This window comes from Daphnia pulicaria, chromosome 9 (assembly GCF_021234035.1).
Source record: "Daphnia pulicaria isolate SC F1-1A chromosome 9, SC_F0-13Bv2, whole genome shotgun sequence".
Lineage (NCBI taxonomy): Eukaryota > Metazoa > Arthropoda > Branchiopoda > Diplostraca > Daphniidae > Daphnia > Daphnia pulicaria.
The window spans coordinates 2,903,069-2,913,757 of record NC_060921.1 but is presented as its reverse complement, the minus strand read 5'-3'; the positions used below and the strand labels follow the sequence as shown (position 1 = coordinate 2,913,757).

The 10,689-nt window shown below is 42.6% G+C and overlaps 1 protein-coding gene across 1 annotated transcript; it reads left to right on the top strand.

Moving 5' to 3' along the window:
- Nucleotides 1–560: 560 nt before the first annotated feature.
- LOC124313060 lies at nt 561–2,710 on the top strand. Its single transcript, XM_046777762.1, has 2 exons — nt 561–716; nt 840–2,710. Exons 1-2 carry the CDS (start codon nt 714–716, stop codon nt 2,274–2,276), a joined length of 1,440 nt encoding a protein of 479 aa, XP_046633718.1. The 5' UTR covers nt 561–713; the 3' UTR covers nt 2,277–2,710.
- The last annotated feature ends 7,979 nt before the right edge of the window (nt 2,711–10,689 follow it).

Genomic DNA, 10,689 nt, shown 5'->3' with positions numbered 1-10,689 from the left:
TTTTTTCGTGTGTAATAAACGAAGAGTGGCCTTCTCATTTTTCGAAATCTTCAAAACTCTCATGGGAAATAGAATTTTGAACTAATTATCATCGAACTATCATATTCAGCAAATTTCCGGAAGGGAAATTATAATCGAAAACTATACGCGCACCAAAGAATGTCGAATTGCGCCAATTTCTAATCAGTGGAAAAAGAAAGGATCAGGTTTGGCACACGGAGCCGCGGGAGTTGGCGACGAAATTTTACCTAAAAAGCAAACGCAATTTATCATAGGGTATAGCTGTACACATTACGTATGTGTATAGCTTTTTGTTCGATTTGTAAACCCGACGACGACGACGACGCCGGAGCGCCCAACTTTGCTGCGTGCAACCAAATAATAGAAACGGGACGGAGAGAGAGAGAGAGAAAGGGTTTGTGTTGGATGATGAAGCCAAGGACATGTAATGCACGCCGATTTTCGGCCGCAACGGCGGCAGCAGAACCCGGCCACACCGCAGGCCCCCCTCTTCGTTGGCTCCCGCAAGCGCGTGACACACGACGGTACTTGATAAAAAGCAGCCGCTTTCAACAGGAATGTAATCAAACGCTCTTGACTTGCCGAATTCAACGGCTGCCGTGCAAAAGACAAGTGAACAAAGCTATTCAACTATTCTTCTATTATATACCCAGTTGTTTTATTAGCCCAGTAGATAATACACTCCCATCATCATGGTAAAGTATATTTAGAAACATTTGAAAATTCAAGTTTACAAATTCACAATTGCAGATTCCATTTCGTACACGGATTATTTGGTTTTCCCGTTTTTTCGTCTCTCTTTTGAATTTGATTTTTAGTTGATGATTACAAAAGTGCTGGGTCTTTCGGTCCTACTGACGGCCGTCACTCTACATGCCAAGCCCGTGTCCCGTCCGTCTCCGGGATTCTCCTATTTCAGCCGGAGCAACAAGTTGCTCTACAATCACGAGATGGTGCCCACGACGGCCAAACCGTGGCCAGGATCATCCGCTCAGAGGCAAAGCAAATCGATCGGCCCCTTGGGTAAAGATCCAGCAGTTATTGGCAAACCCAAAACGAGTCCCTACGGAATGACCTTCTTCAAAGCCAAGCCCAAAATCTTGTCTTTATCCATTGCCGAACGCGCTGATAATAATAACAAAACATCCGCCTCATTAATTTCAGCACCTGTTGCGGAAACTAAACCTGCCAAATCGGGTCATTACGATCGAAAGATTAGCCATTTCAAAGGATCGCATCATCACCACCACAGCCAAAAAGAACATTCTGAAATTGCAGTCGATCATTCCAACAAGAAATTATTAGAACCATCAATGAAATCTGTCGGTAATTCAACTGAGAAACAATTGAATGCAAACGAAACTTTGACGGAAAACCAATCGGAGGAAGAAGGTCAAGGAGGTGAAGATTCTTCTTCGTCGGAAGAATCTTCGGAGGAATCGTCGGAAGGATCGGGTGATTCCTCATCGTCGTCGGAGGAATCCTCTGAAGAATCATCGGAAGAATCATCGAAAGAAGAAGAATCATCCGGCGATTCTTCCATCGAAGGCGAAGAAGAAGAAGAAGATGAGAAGAAGAAAGGAGAATCGGGTAAGAATATTAATAAGACGCCAGCCGGAACGGTGATGGTCGACTCGGCGGATGTCTTCCCAGAGATGCAGCGCCTCCACAAGAAATTCGGAATCACCACCAAAGGAACTCAATTGCTATTCATTTCTGGCCACCAGCACCAGGCGGATGAGGCTAAAGAACAACCAACCACCAATCAAACCACATCCGGCGATGCCACAAAAAATAAATCTTCCGTCAAAACGGCCACTGTGGCGTCAGCGGCGGTGGAAGTCACAACGAAATCCGCAATCGTCCAGGAGAAACCGAGCCGAGTGACGACATTGGCCGGCACTCGACGCACCGACTGGTCGGCCATCTCCAAAGTCAACAGTCAACCCAAGGCGACGCCCAGCATCCCGTCCAGCATCAGCCAACCGCGCAGTCCGCACTTGTTTTTTTCCGGAATGAATAATAACAAATCCGGATCGAATCCTGCTGCTGCCTCCGCTACTCCTCATCGATTTGCGGCCAATAAATCGAAATCGTCAGTACCGCTGACGCCAGGTGGGACTCAATTGGCCAATTGGGACGACGACAATTTCTTTCCAGCCGTGTCCAAGCCGCTCAATCAGAATTCCCTGCGATTTTTTCGCTCATCAGCGGCAGTGGCGACGGCCCGCACGGCCGTCAGCAGAACTGGTTGAATAATAAGACAAGGTCGACTTTCACCGAACCCCCGTTATCATCATATATCCAGCAGCACCTATACTACTACCTTCGTATATAATATCTAGGACAAATTTGATTCCCATTGTGCGCCCAATTGTTTTCCCTTTTTTTTAAATTTCTGAGTAACATTTGTACGATGTATATTTATATGTGGAACTGCAGGTCAATTTGCGTAATCGGCAGTCCTGAAATTTTCTTTAGACGACACCCAAATCTCCACACACATGACATTCCCTGTAGTAGCACATTTCCGTAAAAGACAAAAGTATTATTCGTGTTATAAATCGTAGTCGAGTGTCAATTTCTAGATGGTCGGTTATGTCAAAATATATAGGGAGTCCCATTTTTGTGTGTAATCATCCCCCCTCCCCTTAAAAAAAGTTCAAAAATAAACGGTCAAATTTCGAAAGAATGTCCAAATGTCTTTTGTCTGTATATGCACATTTTCACACGCTATGTCCTTGGTTAGTCAAGAAATTAGGGCTGTTGCACTCACCGACGAGCTTTCGCTCACAATAAAGATTGTCGTCATTGAGGGCAAGTGTGTGCTTTTTTTCATTTGCGTATTATTATGTACACAAAGTGAAAAGAATATCTATCGAACCCGCCGAACGGGTTGCGCAATCAGCCGAGAAATATATAGACACCCGATCGATCGATTATCGTCCAGCAATTCACGAAAAAAAAAGGCCAGCAACGGCCAGCAACATGTACATCACAATTCATTTGGTTTGAGATTTCGACATTCCTATGTGTGCCAGCCAGTCCATTCAATCAATTAGTCGTCTAAATAAAAACCCAGGAAAAAGCTGTTAGACGAGGGGAATTCTTTTTCCATCAAAATGAACGTCAAACCTGTTCTATAAACATCATCCAACAGGTCCAAATTAATTGACACTGGCGGGGACTGTGGAGGAATAAAATATCCAACAAATAGCCAACGCGAGGGAGTCCTGTATACAGCAGCAGCCTAGGGAGTGTCTATTATTGAATGTTAATAACTGGGAATGTGTGCTCTCATTAGTATTCATTCGATTCGCGAGAGTTATTTATCTTTCACGGACGAAAGCAGCAAACTGGATTGCCGGGAAATGCCTGAACGCGCGATGACTATCTCGTCATTATTCGATGAGATCACGTCGGCTCTATAATAATAATACATTTCTCATTCTTTTTATTGGGTATATAGTTATTTCGTTCCTCTTTAACCTTGATCCTTGTTTGGTTTTTTTCTTTGTAATTTTTTGAAAGAAAGAAAGAAAAGAAATTCGCCACGCCCTTTGATGTTTTATTTGAATTTTTTGAAAAAACCGCCTCCCGCGAAAAATTGACGCAAACACAAAATGGTTTTCCATTGCGAAACGGCATTGAGAAAAATAGTTCGTTCGTTTGACACACACACAATAGCTAAATGAATGATGTATTGTTGCCCAGCCAACTCGGAAAAAGGTTGGCTGGGAATTTCTTCCAGATATAGTTGCTGTATAATATAATATAATCGGCGCTTCGGCCGTGACATTGGGTGTGTCCAGACGGGCCATGTCCGGTTTTCTTAACTTCTTTTGTTGTTTTTTTTCTGATTTGCTTCTGGTGACGATGGTCCCGTGGGCTAGATTCGCATTGTATCTGGCCGGCGTGCACCGTTTGGTATACGTAGGATTATATAGACGTTCACAGTCTATTAAGCAACGGCGTGACGGGCGATGTGCTGCTATATAAAAGCTATATGCGCGAGGAAGTCGACTCTGCACCATTTTAGAATTTTTGTATCTTGGGGGTTATAATATAATACAATAAAGAGGGGCGTGTCGAAGGGTATTTCACGACCCAATGACTCTCGTCCGTGTCTAAAGCAATTTCTTCTTTGGCTGAGGCTCCCAAAAACTATGACGAAAGATAGATAAAATGGCGATTTGTTTTTTTGGATTTATTTCTGGGTTTTTGGCAATCGGTAGCCGATGATGACGACATCTTCATTATTTCGCCGCTTCTTTCTATCTCTCTCCTATGTAGTCCCGCATTTCGTGATTAAATGCGCCACGTGTCGATTACAAGCCGAAAACTTTGTGTAGAGCATCAAATAAGTGTCTCTATCCTGTGTTCAGCTGTATATTATATGTACGTTGTCTCGTCTAATTGGCTGCGTAATAATATTCGCCGACGCCGTGTGAGCGCCAGATGTGTGCCAACACTTTCAATGGGAAAAGAAAATAATAAAGACCGTGAACTGCTTTGACGGCTGATTATAGACCATCTTCACACAATGACGTATATGTCATGGTGTTATTGTCAAATCGATTGTGTTTAACATCGTTTTGAACAGCAATCCTGTGCAAAGTGTGCTGCATGTTGTCAGAGCTGAGAGAGGAGGTTAAGGACAATGCGTCCCAAATCAATTTGATGCAATTCCTTTTTAGGGAAACCCAAAAAGCCCCAAAAAGATTTGAATCTATTCACAGAATGAGAATCTAAATGTCGCCATGGCTAACAAGAAGAAAAAACCCGAAAAACCCGAAAGAAAAACAAACCAATTTCGAGATAAGAAAGTCGGACTGCGATATGCATTTCCGGGAGGACAGAACTCGAACAAAAAACTTGGTGCGACCGTCGGAACCCAACGTCAGCATTGGCTGCACTGCACACAAAAAGGGACAGCCTCGAGTGTGTTACACATTTTTCAGAATTGAAAATAAACGACAATACCTTTTTTCTCAAAAAAATCACGTCTAAGCGCAGCACACTGGCAGTATATAGATAAAAGCCAAAAGGTATAATATCAATCTCTTTTGGGTTTTTGATTTTTTTGTTTGAGTGTGCTGTTCAAATGGACGCAAGTGCAAATAACCAGAAAAACGACCAAGGAAAAAGAGGAGAAAGGTTCAGTACCAAGGCCGAGGTTGCTGCCGGCCCGGCCCGGGTGCTGGCCAACAACAAAACCAACCCTCCCTCCTCCTCCTTAAAAAATAAACAAACAAAAGTAGCGGACGCCATATTTATTCCAGGTATATCCTACTGTTATATAGTTTGGAATTTCTATAAAAGTCTAAGCGCCGGATGAAAACGAGATCAATCGTTCTCTGGTTGCGGTTTCCATCGGGTGTTGGTTGTGTGTTACATCACCGGAATCAAGGAAAAGTGTCTTGTCAAATCGCATCATGGTATTTATTTTAATTCAATCCCATTTGTATTAATTTCATTATTTTAATTTGTTTTTTGTGGGGGTTTCGATTTGATTTGATTTCCAGTTGTTCACCAAAGTGCTGGGCCTTTTGCTCGTGTCTGCGATGATGGCGGAAGCGATTCCGCTCAGTCCTGCCGCCGGCATTGCGGATGCAGCGGATGCCAATGCCAATCAAGTGGCACAAAAGATGAAATACCGTATGACCTTTTTCAATCAAAAGTCGGCGATTGGTGACTCGAACAAAACCGCCGAAGTGACGACGCCGTCGGGACCCAATCTCGGCGGAGTGAATAATATTAACGCAACGGGGAAAGGTGCTGAGACTGCTGGCGCTGCTGCTGTGATTATTCCGGCCGGATTGTCGTCGTTGGAAGATGATTACCACGACATGGCGGTGGTGCTGGGCGGAGGAGGCGACTGGTCTCGCAAGTTGTCGAAACTCGACGGCGGCGAGGACTCGTCGTCGGAAGCGGAGGATTCATCTTCGTCGAAGGAAGATTCGTCGTCGTCGGAGGAAGATTCGTCGGAGGAATCTAGTGAAGAGGCGGAAGGATCCGGGGATTCGTCGGAAGAGTCTTCTGAAGAATCATCGGAAGAAGAAGGATCGGAAGAGGAAGGTGAAGAAGAAGAAGGATCGGAAGAAGAGGAGGAGGGAGAAGAGGAAGAGGAAGAAGAAGAGGAAGAAGAGGAGGAAGAAGAAGAGGAAGAAGAGGAGGAGGAGGAAGAAGACAAAGAAGAAGAAGAAGAAGAAGAGGAAGGTGAGAAAAAGGAAAAAAGTGAAAACGAAGAAGAAAGTGAAAAAGAAATAGAAAAGGAAGAAGAAGAAGAAGAAGAAGAAAAAGTGCTGGATGAATCCGTCAAAGTGTCGCCGGTCATCAAGAATCCAGCATCCGGAATAACTCCGGCCGGAACTCAACTGATGGACTCGTCGGACGTTTTCCCTGAGATGCAGCGGCTCCACAAGAAATTCGGATTCACCACCAAAGGAACTCAAATGTTATTCACGGCCGGATTGTATCCCTATTACTTCAATCACCTCATCCAGGACAATCATTCCATTCAACCTCCGGCAGCCACTGGTAATAACCAATTGACCAGCGACACTGATATCACCTCTCCATCCAGCACATCACCGCCATCCATCGACCAACTCTACAGCGATTGGCTGAAATCCTTGCCGGAAATGAACAAACCCATTAGCACCGTCGCCCCTAAAATGCATCCGCATCACCCCCAACATTTGTTCTCCTCATCCATAAGGAAGAAGAAGAACCACCAGAAGAAATCGAGCGGAATCTTATTCAAAACGCCGGGCGGAACCCAATTGGTAAGCAATTGGGATCATCAGTCATCAGACGTGCTGGATGATTTCCCGTCGCCCGTCTCCGTCCAGCCCTACGGCGGTGGTAACAGCGTCCAGCAGCAGCAGCAGCGTCGTTTTTTCCGCTCCGCTGCCGCGTTCCGCACATTATCACCACAAAAATAATAAAAAAACAACAAACTGGACAAAACACAAAAAAGGACCAAACGGAATAAAATCGCATCAAGTTGGTGGGCGGGCGGCAAGGCCGTCGTCTTCTGCCACTTCCTACCTACGCAAGCACACACACCCCTCCCCCCGGCATTCTCTATTATGACTTATTATATTCTAATAAGATTAATTTGTAACATATACATACACGAGGATTTTTGTATAAAAATAGGACATCTCAAACTGTGTACACATCTTTGGCTATTTTTCTTCGGTGTGTTGTTTTTCCCAATATTTCATATGTGTCATGGCAGTGCAGAAAATAAAAGCAAAAAGTCACTTTTTAATTGATTGTTATAGTCGCCGAAAAAATGTATCGACGTCGAGTGATAAGAAATGAAAAAAGATTTGAATAGATAAGACGACAAAAGAGGCGACTGGATGATATGTCACGGTCTGCTTAATAACAAAAAGGCCAGTCAGTTGTATTATAGTCGGCTGTATTTAGCCTGTGTATACCTTCACTGTATCTTTGTGTGGACTTGTCAACCTTGAACAAACATCTGCGCGTGGGTATATCAACAAAAAAAGGGAAAATGAAAACCCGACCCAGCACAGTTGTCGAATTTCTTCGATCGAAATTCCACTAGTACCTGCAATGGCAATACCATGGCGACTAGCGAGGTAGACGCGCGGGCGGCCGAATAACAGCAATCAAATCGGGAATTCAAATTGAAAAAGAAAATACTTCCGTGATGATGTCATTCGATACGGTATCAGGCGGATGAATGTATATTATATAGACGGACAAATTCTTGAGCGAGGTACGCGAGCGAGCGATTCTCTGTGTTATTCTGCTGTCACAGCATTGCGACTATTTCAAATGTCCTCGGCGACACGGGCAATTACATACTGTGCGCGTCTTACTGCTATATAATATATATCGCTCGATTAAGCTAGCGATTCGCCACTCTTGATTAACTCCCGTCTGTTGGTACAAGTCGACTGCTGTTGTCGTGTCTATAATTTATTCGTCATGCGCACAGGTATACATACAGTGCAGCACAATCGACTTGATTACGAATTCACCAACTTGTGTCTGCTGCCTATTCCTGGTTATAATATTCCTTTCCGCTAATGGTGGTCCCCCCACCGTACACACATCATCTACTATAGCGTGTGGTTACACATTGAAAACTATACATACACGCACTTGGGGGGGGTAACTAGTCTATATAATCATCGATCTTGGCGTTCTTGGTAACGGTACATATATGAGTGACATCTTGGTGGCTTATTATGAACGCTGTCGTGGCTCGTGAGTTTCGATAACTATCCGCATGGGTTGTGCCATTCCCCATTGCCTTTGTACATAGACTCTGTGGCCGCCATGTATCCAACAGCGTGTACAGCAGAGAATAATCAAACATCAAAAGAGTTATGCAGAATCGAAGTCCCAACAGTTGGGGGGAATCAAACTTTCAATGCCAACCGCTGCTGTACAGTGTAGGCTACAAATCGAGCGAAAATATAATGCAAGAGGGGGGGACCTCATTTCTTTTTCATTTTTTTTTGTATGGGTTTTTTTGGTCTCGGTTGGGCGCACGTCGGTATTGCTCATATATTCCCAATTTGAGATTATGTAACCTTCGTCGCTCTGAATTTAGAAGAACTGAAAGATCGTTAGATGTATAGGTTTCCTGGTTTTTCACCAGCTGTTTTGAATATTTATGCTGATATCTCTCCAAGAAATTTCCGATATAATACCGCGTCGATTATTATGTCAAGATCGAAACCTTGTTATATGCTAATACACCAAAGAGTTCGCCGAATGAACGTATTATAATATACGGAACCGGTCTCTAGATAATATTCCGGCGAACTATATTCTGAAAATGGTAGTATATTCCCGGCACAACTCGCGTGATTAAATATGCAAATATACTACATGAGTTGCGTACATGCGGATATATGTGTGTTATGTCACTTGGTAGACATAAAAGGTGAAACAGATCGCAACGGGAAAATAAACTGGGTGGGTTTTTTTTTTAAGTCTTATAGTGTCAAGGTGCGGAACTTTTAAAATTCCAAAGTTGATTATTTGTCAACATTTTAAACGTTTGATTATATATTTTTATGAGCATATCCGGTTGTATATAACAACACTATTGTGTATAGATATATTATTGGAAAGTCCCGTTCGATTGATAATATTAAGCCCGGCGGATCATAGAAATCGATTTGAACCCAAGGATATCCGTAGGAAGGCGAATATTAATCTAACGGCATATCCTATACATTCGCGAAAATTGTTTGATTGATTTTTGATGATCGATTCTATTAGATATCTCCCGTTGTTTAACCTCGCGCAAAAATAATGATTAGTTTCGCCAAGCTTTTTAATTATTTTATTCCCGAATAAAAAAGAAAAAAAAAAGAGAAAATTCACGTTTGAAAATATTTGTGCGCAGTTTTTTAAAAATTAAGATTTTTTGTTTTGTCCCTATTATTTTTTTCTGGGGGGGGATTATTCCCCCATCGATTTGATTTTTATCGTCGTCGGCCTCTCGGTGAGAGAATCCGACCCGTAAAATGTGTGGGCGAAATTGACAGAACTTGCTGCAACTATTTATTATTAAACCAGATGGGGACACGCACATATAATGTGAAACGAGATCAAGGACCATGTCAAATCATCTGGAGGAATGTCGACCCGTATTTTCGGGACCCGGGAAAATATATATCGATAAATGCAGCACTCGTTTAGTGCTGGCTATATAGTCAAAACAGATTGCCTGTAAATGATATGCTGCTGCTGGGCCAGTCACTCTGTGAAAATATCCAACAACGGGGGGGGGGGGGCCTATAAAACACTCGGCATTACATACACGACCTTCTCCATTTGTCTCTTTGGAGGAACATTTTTTTGAATTTTAAAATTAATATTCGCCCCCTCCTGTTACGTATACTAGACTATATATTCGTGAATTCTTTGAATTCGAATATTGTACTACATATGCGCGCTGGGAATTAATGAGCTTCCGTTCGTTTCAAATCTAAAAATTCGTCGTAGTTGAGAAACTTTCCAAATCCTTGAGCGCTATAGTCGTCGTTGGCGCCAGATATTTTTTTCTTCTTATTCTTCTACCCCCTTTTACTTGTTTTTTTCTCCTTCATATATCACGGCAATTCCAACATTTTACGCGCGCCTGTGATGACGGCCATGTGAAAAACCGGTCGGATTTCCCCGTCTCTAATCACAGAGCGCGTTTTGATACACCTACAAGACTCCGCTCACATATACGGCAGTGTAAATATATACCGGTATATTATATGTATGCTGCAGCTCACATTGTTTTGCACATAACCTTTGTTGTTGTTGTTTTTTTATTATTATTTTATCTTTAATCAAAAAATAGTCGACACCTTTTTTTTATTTTTATTTTAATTCCAAATCAGTGCAATCAATGTAACGGGTCGCACCTTTTATAATTCTCTCTCAAGTTCGAATTTTAATGAATTCAATGGAAAAATGTCAATTACTCGGCATCGACTTCGATACACGATAAATAATGAAAACGTTTGAACGTTTTATAGGGAAAATGTGAATGAATATGTAAAACAATGTCTTGTCATATCCGACCGGTTTTTTTTTTTTAGTTTTTGGGATGACGGCCGTGTGATGGTGGCAAATCATCATCCGAAAAAAGATGAGGGACCTCTTCTTTCAAGGATT